Genomic DNA, 20,118 nt, shown 5'->3' with positions numbered 1-20,118 from the left:
TCAGTATTGCCTCTGTGAGTGTGTTAGTGTTTCCCTGTGAACATACTGAGCCGTCTGAACTACATGATGACTCGCTGGGCCTTTCTCGTTTCCCTCCTGCTGGGCCTGTTAGCCCACAGCGCCGTCGGTCAAGAGGCCGAGGACCCGACCGCGGCACCTGCGAGCCAGGCCTCCGATGGCACGGAGGCAGAGGACGAGGACGGTGATTGGGGAATGGGCTCTATCAGAGGAGGCTTTGAGTCAGTCGGTGGCTACTTTGACTCCGTGCTGGAGTTCATGGGCGGACGTGATGGAGTGTGCCAGTACCGCTGTCGATTTGGTAAGTTAGCAGCATTGTGCAGTGTATGGTTTAGGGTTAGGCTGACACTGATATTGACCTTTCATCAGCCAACATCGTCGACTACTGATATATTGTATATTTTTTGGTCCTTTGCCCTTTCAAAGATTTTAATCTCAATTCAAAGACAAAGATACAATTGATAACATGTCAGGGAAAAATGTGTTATTGCTGTTAACCTACATTAAAAAGCTTCACTGGGAAGGTTTAGGTGTCTTATGCTCCAGCTGATGTTTCAAAGTCTCTTCCACCCTGATAAGAAAAACACTTCTGAGGGAAACACTAAATACTGCAATGGTTAAGTGGTCATATTTATATATACTTAATACTGGCATAAAATTTCAGCTTCGAAACAAAACATACAAAACGTATAAAGGTCAAATCCAATCAAAGCCTTTTAACTGCCAGGTTTTTCAAGTGAAATCTTGAATCAGAGTTATTATTCTTCATTCTAACTTTGTTCCTTTATATCTTATGATTAAGATGTAGAAATAAATAAAAAATCTCATTTAAATGGGTTTAAATATTCAATACTATTTTGATGTATCCAAATACTGTTTGTACATCAGTTACATTATTAAAAAACTACAAATCAAATATTAACACGAGGACCAGTGTATGCAGCTGATAATCTATCTTAGCACAAATGCTCCTCTATTGCTTTTCAACTACAGTAAATACAATAGTAAACATTACTGTATGGATATAACTGAGTTCACATCTGGTCACATGATACATTTAAGTGGTTATTATCTGGAACTTGTCTGTATGGATTTAAATGCAACAATTTAAACCTATTCAATAATTGTGTCCTACTTGAAAACACTTGGATTTGCTAAGGCTGATATTGCTAATCCTTACACTTATCATCTTTGTTATCTGGGAGAGGGCTAGGAAATGGACTGTGACCTCAGGGTGATAGGAGAGCTGGCATATGGATATGAACCAAAAGTAGCAACCTTTGTTTCTCTATGTGCAAACGTGGATCTATTTTTCATCACAGAAAAGCACATTCCCATTGCATAACCTACATCTGATGTTTTGCTTTGCTCCCCCCCTCTCAGGTAAAGCTCCACTTCCTCGTCCTGGGTATGAGATGCCTCAACCTAACGGCTGTAGCGCCTACTTCTTTGGGCTTCCTGTTCCAGAGGGGGTATGTTTCCTCTGTCTGTTTTAGAGCAAATGCATTTCTCTCACATGGAAAAAAGGAAAGGTTGAATCTACCTTCCTAAGGAACTGCATAAAAATGATCACAAAGGGGCAGGGAGTTACAACTTGTGTTTGACTTTTACTAAGGTCATGCACAACCCAAAGGTCATTAATAGTTGCTTTGAACCCTCCCCTTAGACAAAAACCGCAACACACGCCCCAATTTCAAGTTTAATATGTCAATGAAACTATATTCTTTAGTCATTTCATGGGATCAACTAATCTCTTGTTATTACCTTTTTTTATTCTTTTTTTTAATATAAGATTTTGTTTCTTTACTGGCATAGAGAGGGGGGTGTGACATGCAGAAAGGTTTTCTTCCATCTAAAACATGTTTTCAGCTGATTTCTTTTGATTTGAAATTATGAGTTGAATGAATGAGTCGCTGAGAGTTCACTCAACTGGTTAAATTAAGTTTGTTATGATACAGGATCATCATTTTTTGCAGTTTCCATCATCAGTATTTAACAGTTAACTCTGATGGTTTTACATTTTCACAATGAGACAACTTAAAACTAAGTATTTAACTTTAATTCATATTTTTTTGAGCAGCAGGGAAATGTTTCTAGGTTGAACCAGCTTTAAATATAACTGTGAAGTATAGAAACACATGATTTGTGTCCTCTGTATGTGGAAAAACACAGCTTTATGGTCAACCTTATGGTTTTTTTCTTTGATGCTTTTATTCAACTTTTCTTTTTTTGTGTGCAAATCTTACCAGAAAAAGATTAAATAAAAATAACCGTGCTCTCCTAGAACTAAACTCAAACCTAAGTCTCCTTTCCTGACCTCGCCTCCTCCCTTAATAATTGTCATATAGTCCCTAAATGTACATAAGTCTACATTTAACAGAATAATGCAAATCAGATTTTGACACATTCATCACCTTTGTCGTGTTCCAGATGGACATGGGCATCCCCGCCATGACCAAATGTTGCAATCAACTGGATATGTGTTACGACACATGCGCCTCCAACAAGTACCGCTGCGACTCCAAGTTCCGCTGGTGCCTCCACAGCATCTGCTCTGACCTCAAGAAGAGCCTTGGCTTTGTGTCAAAAGTAGAAGGTTGGTGGTGACATTTTAATCATTACTTTATCCAAGGCATGTTTACCGAGCCCAATCCCAATCCCAGTTTCTAATGCTGCATCTTCTCAGTCACTCTTTATAATTTTACCTGCTACTGTAAGCATGGAATGAGTTGACTGACATGCTGATTCAAACTCAGCATGTAACTACTGATTTTATGGTATTTTTTAAAATTTCCCTGTGGAAATTTTTTTTAAATTCTGTAGCTGGTCAAGTGATTTTAACCAGTGACCTTTTAATCAGAAACCTAGTCCTGCAATCACTTCTAAAATGTTAGAAATAGTGATTTTTTGTAATGTTTAAAATCCAAATAACAGGATCAAGCTGAACTGAACATTACCTCTTATACATATTATTGATGTCCCTGTCTCTGTTCCTCTCTGTCACTTTCTCTCCTCAGCATGTGAAACGGTGGCGGACACCTTGTTCAACACAGTGTGGACTCTGGGCTGCAGACCCTTCATGAACAGCCAGAGGGCAGCATGCTACTGTCAAGGAGAGGAGAAAGATGAACTTTAGATTAAAAACACAAACCCCTTCTCCTATTTATTAAGATAGTATGAAGTACAGCAGCATATCGGATTACGATGCTGCAAAAGACTGCTGTGCTGCTGTACTTGGCTAATTTATTTGGAAGTCCTCGTTTTAGTTTTGTTAAAGGACGTTTGTTTAAACCACATTTGGATGTTATTTCAACCTGTACTGTTGGTAGATTTCTTCACCGTGATGAACATCCTGTCCTGTAAGAAAAAATGTCTGTGGTGTGAAGATTCTCGACAGTCAATAAAAGATTCAAAACTCCCTTTTACAAACACAGATAGCCTCTTTTGCAATGTGTGTATGTGTCATACAATTTCCCTACGGACATTAAAGTTTATCTATATTATCATACTTCGTCTAATATATTTCACTGTAGCCTATGCTAATGAAAACCAACAGCCTCTAGATTAGCACATAGCATCAGCTAATACAGCTTTCTGAGTGCAAACATTTTTGGGCATCTACTACTACTACATCTACCTTTATGTCTGTGTGGCATAAAAACTATTTTATCTCTATCACAAAATTCTAGAGGTACAGACTACTACTATCTGTAAATGTACTGCATTGGCTTTACTTCTCCTTCAATGCTAACGTGCTAAAGAGCAAACGTTAGCAAGGTCAACCTGAATTATGTCCCAATTACACATTTATACTAATTCTAGGCACATTTAAATATGTAGTCCATACTAGAAAAGTGACCATTTAAAAAAAAAAGTGTGTGTGAGCAATTGACTTTATACAGTTGGTATGTAGTATGAAGAGGTACACAGCTATTGTCAAGAGCTGGCTGTGACATTTAGCAAATCAGTGTGCTAATAGTCAATTTATTTGTAAGCCTAAGATCATGCATCACTAATTTGCCTCAGTGGCCTTTAGAGTCTGTACAGCAATACATCTTCTGTCGTTAATTACAATGAGGAAAAAGTCTATGCATTATGCCTCAAACCTCACAGGAAAGGTCTTCGGGAACTTAGAAGCCGATTAGTTTTTTGAGGTATTTTGTTATGCATTCAAAGGACAACAGTCAGGTGTCCATATGAACAGTAAACGGGGTTTTCCCTCACTGGAATCATTCTTCTTGTTCATACTGGTTATTCAAAGATTCCTTCAAATTCACTTTCAATGTAAGTATTTCTGTTTCCTCGGACAGTGTTTCCCTGTTGAACTGTGGTGGAAGTATAGTAACAAAACTTTAAGGAATTTTTGCGCTTGAGACAGTAAAGTTGAAAGATAACTACCTGATTTTACTCATTTGCTTACCATATTGAAGCTTCATATTAGCGTCAGATAAACTTTTAAATACATTATTGTTTGAATACATTTTGTCCCCCAACACTTACACCACTGTAAATGCACTATAGAGTGAGTATTAACAGGAGGAATGATTATGGATCTTTACTCAGTTTGTTGACACCATCAATGGGTGAATGTAAAACACCAGGACATGACCATTTACCTTCACTTTATGTCTAGAAAAATGTATTTCATCAACAAACTAAGACAGATTCTACAAATATATTTAGATTTTTTACATTTATACAGTATCAAGGGGGGTGTGACATGCAGAAAGGTTTTCTTCCATCTAAAACATGTTTTCAGCTGATTTCTTTTGATTTGAAATTATGAGTTGAATTAATGTGTCGTTGAGAGTTCACTCATCTGGTTAAATTAAAATTCTTATGATACAGGATCATCATTTTAGCAGTTTCCATCATCAGTATTTAACTTAAGTTCATTTAATTCATATTTTTATTATCAAGACAAAAAAGCATAGTTTAGGCAGAAGGTAATATAAACAGAGGTACAAAGTAGTGGTATTATCAGAAATATAGAACTGAAATGAGTAAAAACAATTCTAAAAACAAATCAGCAATAACAGAATTTTCTTCTTTTTTTCTCCTTTTTTTGTAGCAATGGTGATTCACTAAAAATCGAAACAAAACTGCATGTGTGAATAGTGAATGCTTCACAAGAGGTCCACATGGTCTGTTGGGGTTCACAGCAGGTTCAGACACTCTTCACTGGTCTGTAGAAAAATGTAACAATATTTAACATAAGTAGGTACAGAAATGGTCGCAAACCAACCATTTATCAAGTTTCCAATTCTTCACATAAGACATAGAAACATTATCTAACTTCAGTGTACTACTCACAGTAAAAGGTTACTTACTTTCACCAGTCCGTCAGGTGCAGGAGCTGGCTGAGGGACTTTTTTCTTTGCCATCTGGTTAAAAGCTTCAAGCTAAAAAAAAAATTCCATCAGGCAAAGAAAATCATGAATGGAGAGATTTAGGACCATATGGGCATAAAAGTAACCCTAAAGACCTCCCTCCCAAGAAAAACACCCAAGAATCTATGAACCTTGCATACACATTGTTTAAAGTCTCATTTCCACCCCCCAAAATTAGCCATAAATGGATGAAGACACATCCTCAACCTTAACCTCCTACAGCGTCAGAACAGCTGTCATTATGCACAGCTGTTTGGCGATTTATACTGTCTACTGTCTACAGTAATTTCTCATCATCACCATTATAAAACGTCACAAGTGGGGTCAATGGTGCTGGTTTATGGCGCTCAAATACAAACAGACCTTGCGTCATGTCAAATTAAGGATAAAATAAATCGAACATCAACAATGAAATAAAATTATGCTTCTTGTGTAAATTTAAAAGACTGTGACGTTTCTACATCCACATTTGCCTCAAAACACAACTGGTGGTATACAATCACAGGATAAATGTGTCAATCATTTAAAAATACAACTAGGCGCAGTACTTCCTAAGAATATAGCAAAAAATGTAAGAAAAATCCCCCATTAGCAAATAATCCTTTTAAAATATTCCTGGCTACAAGCAGTAAAATGAGATGGACTGAGAGACTCCACCAACCTTTTTCCTTAGGTTTGCTTTTACTTCCTCCTCTGTCGGTTGCCGTTTTTCCTCCTCTGGCTGCTCGGCTGGTGGTTGCTCAACTGCTGGCTGCTGCGCTGCTTCCTGGTCCTCTTTCTTGCTCCGTAGAACCATCTTCGTTAAACCTCCGGTCTGTGGCAATCCTACTTGTTTTTGTAGTCTATTTAACCGTTTCAATTCTTTTTTGGTCTCCAACCATGTTTCATACTTCACCCTCCTCTTGAGTTCTTTGTTCGAGGTCACAGTGAAGATTTTGACGCAGTCAGGGTCATCAAACAATTCACTAGGGCCTTCGCTATAAGACGGGTCTGGATTTGCGAGAGGACTTTTTTTATTTTTGCGCCTCCCCTTCCGCTTACGACTCTTTGTGAGCTGTTTTCGACAACTCTGATTGTTCAACTGCTTAGTCCTGATAACCTGGAGGCAGCGAGGGCCAGAAAGTGATCCCATCTGGCCTTCGCTCTTAGAAAGATCTGGATTCACAAGTAAGTTCATGTCTTCAAAAGGCCTCTGATGAGGGTAAACCATGTTAGGGGTCATTACAGGGCCAGGGAAGTGATGGTAGCTGCTCTGTGGATAAGGATACCCACTGGGATGAAGGGGAGAAGGAACGGCATCCTGAGAATATGTCCAGTAAGAATTTGTGGCAGTGCTGTAAGAGCCGTTGTGGTAGACGGTTTGCTCAGAGTATCGATCCATACTGTAATCTGGATATGCAGGAAAAGTAGGCGGGTGGGCAGGGGGATACAATTGGTTTTGTGGATACGGATGTTGAAAAGACATTTCTTTGGAGTCTTTTCCGTCTTTGTCCATGTACCTCTGTCCGTCTTGGTCGTCCAGACTGCCATCTCCACATGTTACGAGGTTTCGGTTTCTGTCTCTCGAGCGGCTGCGTTCAGACGCTCTTCCTCTTTCTTGGCTGTGGGAGCATGGGTGGCGAGAGGGGCTGTGACTACTAGAGGTCGACCTTGAGGAGGAGGAGGAGGAAGAGGACTTGCTGTAATGTTTGTGGGAAGCCCTCGGCGGACTCTCCTGCTCCTCTCTAGTGTCAGGCCTCCGTCCTCCGTCGTGCTTCTTTCCGTACAGCCTCTCCTGAGTCCGATCCGCTAGCTTACTCATCTCCTCCACTTCCAGGCTCAATCCCAGAGTTTTAAGAATGTTTTGGAGTTGTTCCTGCTGCTCATTCGCCTTTGGTTTTACTTCTTCTTCTTTCTTCGTCTTCTTCACTGCCGGGGGAGACTTCGATCGACTGCTCGAGCCAAAACAGGGGCGTCCTACGTTGTTCTTCTTCTCCTCATCAGGCAGCGATTGGCTCTCATTGTGGGATTGCTCTCGACTCGGCGGGTCAGCCTTCCTCTCTCCACTTTTGGTCCGACTGTGGCTTGACAGTTGGGGGGTTCCACTGTGGGATTGCTGACTCTCACTCATAAAAGGAAGATGTGAATTTCTCTCCACAACAGGGATCTGAAGATTCGGGGGGTCTAAAGTGAGGTCTTCACTGTCATCGTTGACAATCCTACTGAGCAACTCGATGTCCACTCCTTTGTTGAGCATGTCGAGGAAGCGCTGAAAGCCTTTGTTGGCGCTGCTCTCCTCCTGGGCTGGTGAAGGAACAATTTGGCTTGGAGGAATTAGTGTGACATCAGGAACCTAACAAAAGACAGACATGCAGAGATGTCACTTATTAGAACATGAGCAATTAGACTGGACATGAGGGTTACACCATCATTCCTTTCAGGTTTGTTTTGTGTCAACTGGACAGCTGATGTAAAAAAACTTGTTCAGCTTAATCACATCAATTTGTAGTTCTTCACCTAACCTCTTTGTCAATGTGTGGCTACATTTATTTTTACTAATTTTTACTCTCCTCTTAACTAGCATTACAAAACGTTTCCATAGATTCATTTTATTCCATTTTGTAGTCAGGTCCTACGACACAGCGATCCACTTCTTTTCAGTTCAGATTCAATTTCAATACCTGGATTTGGATATCTGCCGATTTCACAGCTCTTTTTTCTTGAATATTATTATTACTATTAGTATTGTTGTTGGTATATGATGATGCTTTTTTGTGATGATCCTGGAGTTCCCAATGATGAGAGGAAACAAGAAGTTTTCTTCAATGCATGTTTAATACGAACTCGGATCATATATCCAGTGTGGTGCCCCATGATTATTCATTATTATTGATTTTAAATCATTAATAACTATCTTTGACAATCATTAATTATTGCTGATAACCAACCCTGCTCCTAACCGACACCCCAACAACACCAAGTCTCCTGTACACCAGTATCAGAACTCGGTATCAACACTGGATCAGGTCTGTCCGAAATCTAGTTTCTCTGCCCACTTGCTGGGCAACTTTCCTTTTACAAGAGTGACACCAATATCTGTAATATGCTTACATTGTCTCATCTAATGCACACTGGGGTGTAAAATAAAAGCTGGATGGATATATTTGATCACTGGTCCAATTTTAGTTTTATCCAACTTAAATGCAAAACATTTCATGAGTCATTTTTTGTATATTTTTTATTTGTATAGAAAACACACAATGTTTTAATGTTACAGTGATGGCAAGTGTAATGCAACTAATGCATCTCCAAAATATAGATTCTTAATCATGTTAATGCTATTTAGTTAGAACATGTATATTGTGCTGTACTACACAATGAACCATTGTATAGCAGCCCAGAACTGATTTGAAGTTGTTGTGGGTGTTTATTAAAGAAATATATTACAAACCTTGTTCAGCAGGTTGATGTCCACTCCTTTGTTGAGCACATCGAGGAAGCGCTGATAGCCCTGGTTGGTGCTGCTCCCCTCCTGGGCTGGTGAATTAACACTTTGGCTGGGAGTAAGCGGTGTGACATCAGGGACCTGACAAAGGTCGGACATACAGAGATGTCACTTATTGGTAAAACATTAGGGTTACAGCATCATTCCTTTCAGGCTTGTCCATATTTTAATTGTACTTTTCTGGGCAGGTTATGATTTGTGTCACTATGATGTGCCAACCTGAGATAAAAATGTACCATATCCTGACCAGAGGATGGACACACTATTACATTCAACTTGTCTAACACATGTAAGACACATAGAACAGATACAGATGAAGCTGCTGTGCTGAGCTGCTGTCATTAACAGTCATCGGATCAAGCCCTCTTTTACCTGTGTGGCAACTTAACAGCTGACACAAAAAGACATGTTCAGTTTAATTACATCAATTTGTAGTTATTCATCCAACTACTTCACTACATGTGTTTCTTAATATTTAAACCGACCCTGACCCTCTGCACTTCTGATAGCACAAGCTACAGCAAGGCAGTGTCACAGCTCAAGTATCGGCTAAATAAAAAGACCTTTCTTGAGCCCAATAATAATGGAGAAGTCAGTCCAGCTAGATTGTGAGATGTAGCCAAAGCTTATCTGAGGAAGAATTATAGCTCAAACAGCTTAAAAAATGGAGCTAAAAACTAGATGTGGAAGTTAAATTTAGGGACTTAACAACTTCATGGTTCTATTAAAGATTTATCAAATCATTGCAAATGAGATCTATTAAACTAAAAATATATAAAAATCCACAATGAAAAGGTTGAGAAGGAAATGAGATTAATGAAACCGAGGTACTTCGAGGCTGGTCCAAAAGCAGCGAAACTGTTGCCTCGCGGCTCCAAAAGAAGGAAGCAGATAGCTCAGTTAATAAAGTTAAAGCAGCTATAACAAACTAGATGAATCAAGAAATCATACAAAACATATTACTTACGACTATGCACCAGAAAAAAAAAGCTAGTGAACAAAAATTGCTGAGTTCTTAAATTCACTAAACCTCTGCTCACTTGGCAATGAGCACCATGACAAACTCACATCTAGAATCTCAAATGAGGAAATACATAAATCATATTCAGTCATTAAGGCAGGTAAATTACAAGATACAAGTCCACGAGGTAATCATTGCTTCCCCACTACTACTACTACAAACGTGTTTCACACTGTGATTGGAGGGAGGCCTTTCTTTCTGTAACCCCAAAAGGTGATATAAGCCAATAAGTATCTTGAATACAGATTATAAATTGAACACATCATTTTCGACTAAGGGGATGGAAAAGGTGACACTGCTCTTGATTGATAAGGATCAAATGTAGTTTAGAAGAAACGGGCAAACACATGATGAACTACAGTGTGCCCTTCCACATTACTGATTACATGAATAAAGGAACAAACTTCTTCATTTCACTATGTCAGGTGGGAATTCCTACTTCAAGTAGATAGACACAATGCATAAAGACACTATATTCAACCACAACTGTTATAAAGTGGAAGTGTTGTAAAATGTTACAAAACTAATGTAGTTCCAAAGTAAATTAAAACACATAGCTTGTCCATTACAAACCATTATATATCAGCTGAGAAATGATTTCAAGTTGTAGTGTGTTTTTATTAAGCTAATATATATATATAACAAACCTTGCAGTTTGCTGGCGGCAGGGGGTCACAGGGGTCACTTAACCTCTGCTTCATCAGTGCTTTCACTCTGAGTTTCAGTGGATGATCCTCCCGCGGCACACCACCACCTTTGCTCAGGCGGGATGAGTTCAGTCTCTCTTTTGCTGACTGGACCGGAGCAGCCAAAGAGGAAGGAATGCAGTATAAAATATATTATGTAGAAAACAACTGGCTTCTGCATACACTTTAAGCATCTTCAATCAGTACAAATATTAAAGATTATATTCTTAAAGTATGTTAATGGTGTATAACAACTGACTGCTTATCTGATCACTACTCACCTTTGTCACAAAGCTGAGAGAGTGCCGTTGCTGCAAAATTGCATTCACCCTGTCTCTAAGAGTTTCACCTTTACATGTATCTGACTGTTCATTACTGGAATAACCATGTGACATTGTCTTCTTTATGATTGGTTCAACTGTTTTCAGAGCTATGGAAAATTTCTTGCGCATTATTTGCTCCTCTATCTCTTTAAGCTCTTTCCTCTTTCTTGTCAGCTCCGGATCCTCCTCATCCATCTCCAGTGGTGCTCCATCCGTGTCCTCGGCTTCTGACTCCTTACTGTAAAAGTTATGGGAGGGAGGATTGAGTTCATTCCATCCTAAATTCACTTCCGTGCTGCTGTGTGGTTCATCAACTGTGTATCTTGAGTACTGGCAGTAAGTGTCCCTAGTTGTGGAGGCGCTTCCACTGCTGTTATTAACACCACTTTGGTGATTTGGGTCCAGATTTCTGGGCAGTCTCCAAAGATTATCTTCCCAGTGAAGTGGATTCATCCTGCAGCCAGCCTCTCACACACTTCAGGAGTCTGTACAGTCTTTGAGAAGCAGCAACAGTGTGGAGACAAGGTGGAGGGTTATTAGCACAAACCTGTGATACAAACAATAATACTTTACTGACAATATAAGGTTACCCTTGTAGTTAAGACAAAACACATCTAATGCCTCTTGGACCTAACCTAGCTGCTTTTAACACGAGTTTTTTTCATTAACACAGACATGAATTTAAAGCTAAATCTTGACTGAGGAAAGACAAAAACTAGAGACTACAACACTTCTGACTAACTCAACCTCAACAGCATTGTAACATAATATAATATTAGTGATATATCTAAACTGTTGACTTTAAACTGACCACCATTAATTCCTGTTTTCACATGTTAGCTTGACAGCTAACGAGACTGTTTACCTACTACAGCTGGTCAAACGACCTCTTCAGATGTCGCATTGCAGGGAGATATATATATATTTAAAGGCTAACGTTACTATTAGTCTGAGTTATTGGCAAGTCAAATAACAAAACTGGGCTTTAATGCGCTTCAGTAGCAGGAGAGGAGCACCGTTATTGGTAAAAACACAGTCTGGGCTGCAGAGCACACAGAGCAGCCTGCTCTCACTGCCCCCTATTGGCCGGAGTAAGTTACTGCGGCTTCTTCTTCTTCTTCTTGCGGATCGCAAACCAACTGCTATATCACATATGGCATTACATCACCTGAATGATAATTGGTCCAAAAGAAGACCCAAAAAAACCATAATCTATTTCCTATTTTTACCTGTATTATATAACCTATGAGCCCCTTTCTGATTTCCATGAAGTCTTATACTATGTTTCTTAATGTCTCCCTCTCTGAATTATATTTCAGGGGTGCATGACAATGTGTTCTACTATCTGATATGTGATTGACTTTTCCTCATTAAATAGGCTACAACATGGAGTAAAAACCCACATGCCAGAACCTTAACCTTAATGATCACCTCATCTCTGCAGTTATATGATGTCCTACCTTAAGCGGTTTAACGTAAACTAACTTCTCTATATTATAATGTCTGCCTTTATTGTCTGTATGCCGTCTATTCTGCCAGGTGATACTTATGGATTTTCTAATGAATGGTTTTGCCATTTGTCATTGACTTTAAGAGCCTTCTTTGCCAATTTATCTGCTTGTTCACTACCTTTAAGGGACATGTGAGCAGGGACACAACAAATAAAGTGCTTTTTTGTTGTGTCCCCGCTCACATGTCTACTTGTATCCTGTCCACTGAAGGCCAACAATGACTGCAATGATTTCTGCATCTTTAACAATGTGATGAATGTTATCTGTTACTGACCAGTTTTTTCTCTTTTCCTCTTTTGTCTGTGCCTGCCTAAAGTCTGAGTTCTTCAGGCTCTCCACAACATGTTATTTCCAAACAAAACAAATACACTAAACCTGGCAGAGTTCAATGCAACAATTAGTATAATAAGCAGAATACATGTAAACTGAGGTGGTCCATGGAGAATTTGTGAAAAACAAACAATTATAGTAAACTTCCTGCTCTTTCTAATTGCAGAGCTGAACATTAACCCACCTAACCCATCTTTTGTGTCCTTGGATACTTAAAAAAATAAAAATAAAAACTATATATATATATATATATATATATATATATATATATATATATATATATATATTCTAACTGCTGTGATCAAACTAATAATGTTTTGCATTCCTCAGTTATCGCTTGCCTGTGTGACTCTTTTATTCTAAGGCACATATATACAAAAAAAGTCCTTCTCTTCCTGTGATGGTGGAGTAAATCACACTTATAAGTGACATGTCTCAAGTGATTATATGACCATGAAAATCACAGCTCTTATCTCAGAAGCACAATCTGGAATACCTCTCCTCCATGTTTGTCGGGCAGCCAGTAAATCCTACATACTTGCAAATGAGCCTCTTCCTCATTAGTCATCACTAATCGTTTAGCATCAACTACAACAGGAATTTGTACAGATGTTCTTTTCCCGCTCATTTCCCTTAACATTGTCCATACTTCTTTTAATTACATTTCCCCTCCTATGCTGGAGAAAAACTGACTCCATGCCTTTCTTTTATTTCTGTTTGTTGATTGTTCGAATTCTGCACAGTAGTCCTTTCATTCACCTCATTTAACTTGAGGAAAACACCATCTACTGTGAGAATGACCGTGCCAGATTTCTTGTCACAAATTGCATCTGTTAAAAAATAAACCTTTTTTCTTAACCATTCACAATTAAACTTGTAGCAATCACTGAAGAATGTGAATTATAATTACCATGATACAGATCGCTGCTTTTGAAGGCATCATCACAGTTCAGTGATTTTTATCTACAAGTAGAGTCCCCTCCTTTACTTACTTGTGTGAACATGATTCTTGCGGTGTTTGCTCTCCTCCCCATGAGAGACTCTTTCTTCATGTGTTTGACTGATGCTCTCCTTTCATGTTTCTGTTATTTTCCTGTCTGCTCCTCCATTTACCTTCTTTAATGCTTCAGCATACAACGTCTGGTTCTTCAAATTTGGGTCTTTGTACTTCTCTCATTAGTTTTGTGTACAGCACAGCCTTGAAAAGCGACACTATGTTCTACTCCACAGTTTTAGCACTTCGCTTTATTTCCTGGACATTATCCGTACCACACCTTTCCTTTCCTTTGCATTGTCCTGCAACATGCAACATGCACTTTCTTCTGATGCAATGTCACCATATACTCTTCATTTTAGCAACCGCACATGGAATGTGTGACTTGACATTTTCTCCATTGATCAATTCCTCTTTCAAAATCTTTCTCTGTTGTTCATCCTTTGCAAATATTTTAAGTCTCCTATCAATCTTCTTCTCAGTTGCCTTTGTAAGTTTTATTGAAGTGGCTGCCTTTGTTCAACTCAAGTGATTGTAAGCCTACTGCTCGAGGCCCCTTTGACGGTGTCATCAGAATCCTTGTTTGAACTATTAGATCTTTCAAACCTTTTCACCTTTTTCTGGTAGTTGCTGAACCATGTCACTATAATCCCAATCATCACCTAATGATGATTCATGTGTTTCAATCTATTTGCCCATGTTCAGGTTTGTCAATGACAGACTGTCAGTGTTAAAGGATAGTTTCACAAATTTGTCTTAAAACAACAGTTCAGTGTGTCCACACAGTCATTTAAAAGTAGATGTGAACTTATGAGACTTCAGCAGTCTGAGTTAGTCATATCAAGTGGATATCTGACACATTTACAAATTCCCTCTTTGTGTTTGCCTGTTGAGCTGTGGTGGAAGTATAATAACAAAAAGAGGGACTTTGGCACTAAAAAAGACTGCAACGTTGATTTGACTAATTTGAATGGCTGAAGCTCCATATTAGCTTCAGATTAACTTAAATACATTTTTACACAGAAGGACTGAATTTTGTCCTGAAGGGATCTTCTAATGGTCATCATGAACAGGAGAAATGCTTACAGCAAGAATAAAGTTACTGTTATTTATAAATCTGTATTTGTGCAATTACCTGCAACCAGATGAGGTTTAGATTACTTTTTTTTTAAATTGATACATTTTCCAGGTTATTGTTTTAACTCTATTGGATGAAGTAACACCTGATTTTGCCCCTAGTAGGAAACACATTTGCAAGTGATTTTCAGTTTCAGGCCTTTAAAAGAGCAATGCAGTAGAGACTGTAGTACCATGTGACTTAATTCAACGGCTGGCAGGGTTCTGCTACCACTGGCTATTAATCTTTACAGGCTGAGTTATGGCTCTTAATCAGCAGAAAGGCTAAACTCTAAACCCTTTCAGCAGCCAGGAATGTTTGCTGAATCAGCATTCATCTTTCTAAGCCTCTAAAGTCCTGAAATATCAATCCCAATTTTGACATTTGTGCAGTATAATGCATATGTCAATAATTAGATAGTTAAGATTTAAAACACTGAGGCCTTTTTTGTAAATCTTCACATCTAATCTTTCATACTTAACTTAATTATTAACCAATTCGATGTGACGTTATACAAGTGTCGTCCGTTTTTTTCTGCTTATTTAGACAAAATAAAACCGCTAAAAAAATGGCGCAATTAAAAAAAGCTTTCAACCAATGACTCAGAAGCGTTGTTTAATATTGTGCAATACATAAAAAAACACAAATACACAAAAAATTGAATGTGTCCACCTGAAACACCAAGAGTCTGTTTGTAATCGTGGGTCGGCCAGAACATTGTGGAGGAGACAACGCAGGACTGTGGTGATGTATTCATCTGAATAAAGATTACAATAATACTGATTGCAACCAAAATGATGATGATTAAGCCAATTAAAGAGGAGGATGTTTTGAGAAACCGTGAAATGTTTGCTGTGCTGTTTGTGTCTTTCGTGGCGTGCTATGTGTGCAACAGCAGACTGGCTGAACGAAGCGGTGCATGTGCATGTGTATTTTGTTTTTTTATATTATTATTTGAGGCCCCCTCCATCAGCACTTGGAGGTTAGTCATTTAACTTGTTGACCACAGCTTTATTATCTGTGTTTTTTTTATCTTTTTCAGCCTTTTTTTTTTGGACGTCTCATTTCCTCTTGTGCTTTATCTTCAACCGGGTTGTTTGGTTTCAATGACCTGCAAACAGCGATGCCTCAGTAGCGTCTTTGACTTCTGTGCGGTGGTCAGCGTCTGGACCGGATTCACATCTGGTAAATTAAAACACGGTGGTTGGTGACTAGCGAGCTGTGGCGGGAGGAGATGTCTTGTTTGAGAAAGTACTGCTGGGTGGATGTTTAAAGGTGGGACACCGGGGTAAGGGAGGAAGGGAGGCAGGTGAGGTAAGAGAAACCTTGGGCCTACGTTGGGCAAGTTAGGAGGCATAGCCGGGTACAACAGCGGCGAATAGTTGACTGGAGGGTATGTGGGCATTATGGGTCGAGGAGGAGGGGGTGCTTCTGATATGGTGTGGGTGTTGTCTGGAGAAAATGTTTGAAATACAGCGGCGCCTTCTTGAAAGTTAGTTTCACATTTCTCAGTGTCCTGAAAAGGACCACTGCTGCTGTTCTGAGTATATTCAACAGCTGGATGCATCTGTACTCGATGTATGTCTGTTGCGTTTCTCTGAGCACTGTAAGAGTTTGTTTGCAGAGAATAATCCTGAGCTACAGGGCTGAAACTAGATCTGCTAGACGGTGATGATCTGCTGTGACGTTTTGGAGAGAAAGAGGGCCTCGTTTCTCTTTCCCTGCTTCCTTTACGATGGCGGACCATCGAGTCGCCGTCCTTCTTCCCGTACAAGCGCTCCTGGATCCGATGAGACATTTGACCCAGTTCCTCGAATCCTAGATCCATACCAATGGCCTGCAAAACATCCTGCATTTGCCTCCGCTTGTGCTCATCTTCGGGCGTCAGCGTGTGGTGTGTTTCCACCACCGAGGGCGACCTGGATCTACTGTTAGAGCTGAAGTGGCTTCGTCCTCCGTCGCTCTTCTGCGGAGGCTTTTCGTCTGAACCACCCTGTGGGCTGAAGGACCTGTGCCCCCGCTGTGGAGAAGCCGCTCTGTAGGATTCCTCGCTCTCGTTCCAGTTCTGGGTGTACTGTTGGCCTTCCTGTTGCCTTGGAGACCAAGGACGTTCTACAGCGCTCGGGAAAGAAGCTGGGGACCATGGTCGATCCTCCTCTTCAGTAGGTGGCCGAGTCACTATCTTGGTGAGAGTGTCGACGTTCACGCCTTTGTTGAGCACGTCGAGGAAACGCTGGAAACCGTTGGTTGCCTTCTTCTCCTCCGGAACAGCAGGACTTTGGTAGGTGACATCATGGTCAAAAGACTGGCAGAAAACACAGAGAAGCAACGGGTTTATCGTACTGTCACCTGCACTCTTTGTTTGAGATTATTTTGGAGAAAATGGAACAACCAGTGACACAAATCTTTCCATCTAAATTCATATTCAACAGCACTTTCTGTCGGAGTGAATTCAATGGGATTCTTTAAGAAGAATATAGTGTTTGTATTGGCTGTGGTGTTACAGTCATCACTACATGTTCCTATCATATGTTGTAATGACACTAAACACGTCACAGAAGAAGCATTAAAAGATAAAGTATGTCGTTAAATAGATTGTAATGTTTAACTAACCATTGTTGAAGGGGATGTGTCAATCACATTTTATGGACCCATATGTCTGCTATCAGACAAGTCAGATATCTCCCAGTATTAAGTCTGATCCAATATTTCAGTGTTGTTGTTACTGTACTGTGCCTCTCTCTCCTCTCCCTGCTCCCTCCCTCTATTTCAACCACAACCGTTCAAGGCAGATCGCCCACCTAGACTGGTTCTGTTTGAGGATTCTTCGCGATAAAAAGGGAATTTTTCCTTGCTGCTGTTGCCAAGTGCTGCTCATGTAGGAATGTTGGGTCTCTTTAAATTAAAGAGTACAGTTTAGACCTGCTCTGTGTGAAAAATGCCTTGAGATAACTTTTGTTGTGATTTGGCGCTATATAAATAAAGATAAGTTATTTTAATAATTGATTGACACATTTCTAATGTGAAAATTGCCACCTGAGAAATCAACCCACCTGTCCACTCGATCCATTCAATGGAAATCTGGTTCCATTTGGACGATAATCATGATCTGTGGATGGGCTGTCATCGCTCTCTCTGGGTTTGGCATAACTCTGCTAAATATGGAGAAATATTTTAGGAATAAACATAACACAGCATACACATCAGGATTTTTTAAGACATGAATGAAGTGTCACAGATAATGTTTACTGTGACATACCGTCATAGAGTGATCTTGTGATTGCATCCTGTCTTGTGAATGGCCTTGGCTCCTCTCTTGACCGTGTCTGTCATTGTAATATCCAGAGGATCGTCTGTAGGTTAAATCATCACGTTGCTGCTTGTATGTAAACTCTTCATTTCGATGCCTGTTTCTGGAGTCTTGAAGTGTTTTCCTATGTCGGAAATCCTCTTCCTGTGGCAGTGTGTGTTTTAAATCCTTGGGTACACGTGAAAAACTGTCCGGTGAGTGTCGGTACATTTTGTCTTCAGACTCTCGCCTGTATCTGTAATTATCTTTGTCATCCTCTGTAACCCGTCGCCTTTTCTTTTCAGAGATGCTCCAATCGGGTGAGGACACGGGTCTCCTCGTTGGGCTCTTTCTACTCCTCTCCCTGTTAAATGAGTCTTTACTGTGCAGCCTCTTTGGTGAGTTACTGTACTCTCTACTCCTGCTCGTCCTCTCTGAGCTACTCTGTCCGTGATCTTCACCATGTTTATGATAGGACTCCCACGGTGCATCTCTGCGAGGTTCGCGCCTTTCTTCCCACCTGTCATTGTAGTCGTCCCACTGCCTCGTGCCTCTGTCGCCGTGCTGCCGCCTGTGGCCGTACTCAGACCTGTCTGAGTGCATCATCTCACAGTGGCTCCAGCAGCTGATCTGATGGCTGCAGCAAAAAGGAAATGATGATTTAAAATCAAGAGATGCAGACTTCAGAAAGAAACCAGATCATACACAGGAAACAATCACTCAGGCATTTAAAGGGAGAAGTCTAATTTCCCACAAATCTTAAAAAGTGGCAAATTCTTGTAGCTACTGGCTGAGACTGCAGCCCCCTCCCAAACAGCAGGAGGACAGGAGGAAGCACTGATGGTGCCTGTGTTTTTCCACTATTACTTAACTACACTAAGTATTATGATGTCGGGAGTATTACTTATTTTAAATTTATTTCCAGTGAGTCATTATTGAGTTCATATAGTGATTTTACTGCTATAAACATTACTGTTGTTGCTCTAGAAACAATATTTAATTGTATCTAAAATATAAATAAATTCTAATCCAGTTCAATATTAAAACGTCATTTCTTTAGTAATGCAAAAAAAAAAAACAGTAAGAATATGAGCCAGACATCTGATACACAGAAGAGTGTAGATGAGATAAAGATAAAAATCCTAGCATAGAGTAGGTTAGGATTTTTATCTTTGTCAAATTCTCTTTACTATACAAATGAATCCTTTGGAAGTTAATTACTTAGTGAAATCACCTGCTGTGCAGTGTTAAAAAAGCCATAATGTAATGGATTTATCACTGGACTTTAGCCGGTGGTAACGACAGTGAGGCATGTTGCCCTAGCTTGCCGCTAACTGTACATTAGTTAGCTAGCTGGTTAGCTTGTGTTTGTTTGTGTGTCGGCAGCGAAATAGCATAAAATACACAGCTGGCTAATGTTTACCTAGCTTGACACAAAACACCAAACGCTCAATTCGCTATTCCAGCCAGTTGTTAGAACAAATCAGCTGAACTGAAAGCTAAAGAGGCCGTTCTACACGTTATAGGCGTTAATGTTACTTAGCAACACTCTGCACTTGTCGTGTTAACTTAACGTTATTTTACCTTTTCCGCTGAACGACTCCACTCTTTTCCAAAGGGGAAACCGGGAGAAAAAGCTGAAACGCTACCTTTCATGCAGCTGGCTAGTGTTTGAACCGAGTTTTAACCTTTACTGGCAGACAGTAGTATGTGCGCCTTACTCACCGGGATGTTTGGTTTGGTAAGCGGCGGAGGAAGTAGAAGAAGCAGCGCCCCCTGTTGGATGGAGTGTAAATAGCATGATGATGCAGGCACAACACAGCGGCTGCAAGGATGATTATTCTATATTATTGGTTTGTAAATGAATTAAGACTTTTTTATTAGAAGTATTCCATCCAAATGAGTTAGGCTAAATGTGTTTGTCAGGCTTACCATCCCTTACAGCTGCTGTCATA

At 39.8% G+C, this 20,118-nt stretch overlaps 3 protein-coding genes across 4 annotated transcripts; 1 reads left to right on the top strand and 2 right to left on the bottom strand.

Moving 5' to 3' along the window:
* LOC133991188 (group XIIB secretory phospholipase A2-like protein) lies at positions 1-3,436 on the top strand. Its single transcript, XM_062429686.1, has 4 exons — positions 1-319; positions 1,402-1,490; positions 2,449-2,614; positions 3,036-3,436. Exons 1-4 carry the CDS (start codon positions 64-66, stop codon positions 3,152-3,154), a joined length of 630 nt encoding a protein of 209 aa, XP_062285670.1. The 5' UTR covers positions 1-63; the 3' UTR covers positions 3,155-3,436.
* Positions 3,437-4,625: 1,189 nt separating this feature from the next.
* On the bottom strand, positions 4,626-11,951 carry LOC133994439 (zinc finger protein 318-like). Of its 2 annotated transcripts, none has more exons than XM_062433696.1 (7): positions 11,788-11,951; positions 10,881-11,469; positions 10,561-10,707; positions 8,839-8,973; positions 6,070-7,740; positions 5,349-5,420; positions 4,626-5,204 (listed from the first exon to the last, which is right to left on the bottom strand). In XM_062433696.1, exons 2-7 carry the CDS (start codon positions 11,373-11,375, stop codon positions 5,175-5,177), a joined length of 2,550 nt encoding a protein of 849 aa, XP_062289680.1. In that variant the 5' UTR covers positions 11,376-11,469; positions 11,788-11,951; the 3' UTR covers positions 4,626-5,174. The 2 variants fall into 2 exon arrangements, with proteins under 2 accessions (XP_062289680.1, XP_062289688.1); XM_062433704.1 differs by having other exon boundaries at positions 10,881-11,416.
* A 3,521-nt stretch (positions 11,952-15,472) lies between these two features.
* Positions 15,473-19,884, bottom strand: LOC133995978 (cyclin-dependent kinase 12-like). The gene is made up of 4 exons (XM_062435487.1): positions 19,748-19,884; positions 18,134-18,800; positions 17,928-18,029; positions 15,473-17,179 (listed from the first exon to the last, which is right to left on the bottom strand). The coding sequence occupies exons 2-4, from the start codon at positions 18,767-18,769 to the stop codon at positions 15,959-15,961; spliced, it is 1,959 nt and encodes a 652-aa protein (XP_062291471.1). The 5' UTR covers positions 18,770-18,800; positions 19,748-19,884; the 3' UTR covers positions 15,473-15,958.
* Between the last annotated feature and the right edge of the window lie 234 nt (positions 19,885-20,118).

This window comes from Scomber scombrus, chromosome 2 (assembly GCF_963691925.1).
Source record: "Scomber scombrus chromosome 2, fScoSco1.1, whole genome shotgun sequence".
Lineage (NCBI taxonomy): Eukaryota > Metazoa > Chordata > Actinopteri > Scombriformes > Scombridae > Scomber > Scomber scombrus.
Note: the sequence above shows the minus strand (reverse complement) of the source record. Positions and strands in the feature narration are given on the sequence as shown.

What these genes read in the sequence shown, in the direction of transcription:
- LOC133991188 (XM_062429686.1), top strand. Translation starts at nt 64, where the DNA reads ATGATGACTCGCTGGGCCTTTCTCGTTTCCCTCCTGCTGGGCCTGTTA. An exon ending in CCAGTACCGCTGTCGATTTG is followed by an intron (nt 320 to 1,401) that starts GTAAGTTAGCAG and finishes CCCCCCTCTCAG; the next exon opens with GTAAAGCTCCACTTCCTCGT. An exon ending in CTTTGTGTCAAAAGTAGAAG is followed by an intron (nt 2,615 to 3,035) that starts GTTGGTGGTGAC and finishes TTCTCTCCTCAG; the next exon opens with CATGTGAAACGGTGGCGGAC.
- LOC133994439 (XM_062433696.1), bottom strand. Translation starts at nt 11,375, where the DNA reads ATGAATCCACTTCACTGGGAAGATAATCTTTGGAGACTGCCCAGAAAT. An exon ending in ACATCAACCTGCTGAACAAG is followed by an intron (nt 7,741 to 8,838) that starts GTTTGTAATATA and finishes GTCTTTTGTTAG; the next exon opens with GTTCCTGATGTCACACTAAT. An exon ending in CACCTGACGGACTGGTGAAA is followed by an intron (nt 5,205 to 5,348) that starts GTAAGTAACCTT and finishes ATTTTTCTACAG; the next exon opens with ACCAGTGAAGAGTGTCTGAA.
- LOC133995978 (XM_062435487.1), bottom strand. Translation starts at nt 18,769, where the DNA reads ATGATGCACTCAGACAGGTCTGAGTACGGCCACAGGCGGCAGCACGGC. An exon ending in CACAAGATCACTCTATGACG is followed by an intron (nt 18,030 to 18,133) that starts GTATGTCACAGT and finishes CTCCATATTTAG; the next exon opens with CAGAGTTATGCCAAACCCAG. An exon ending in TGAATGGATCGAGTGGACAG is followed by an intron (nt 17,180 to 17,927) that starts GTGGGTTGATTT and finishes GTTTTCTGCCAG; the next exon opens with TCTTTTGACCATGATGTCAC.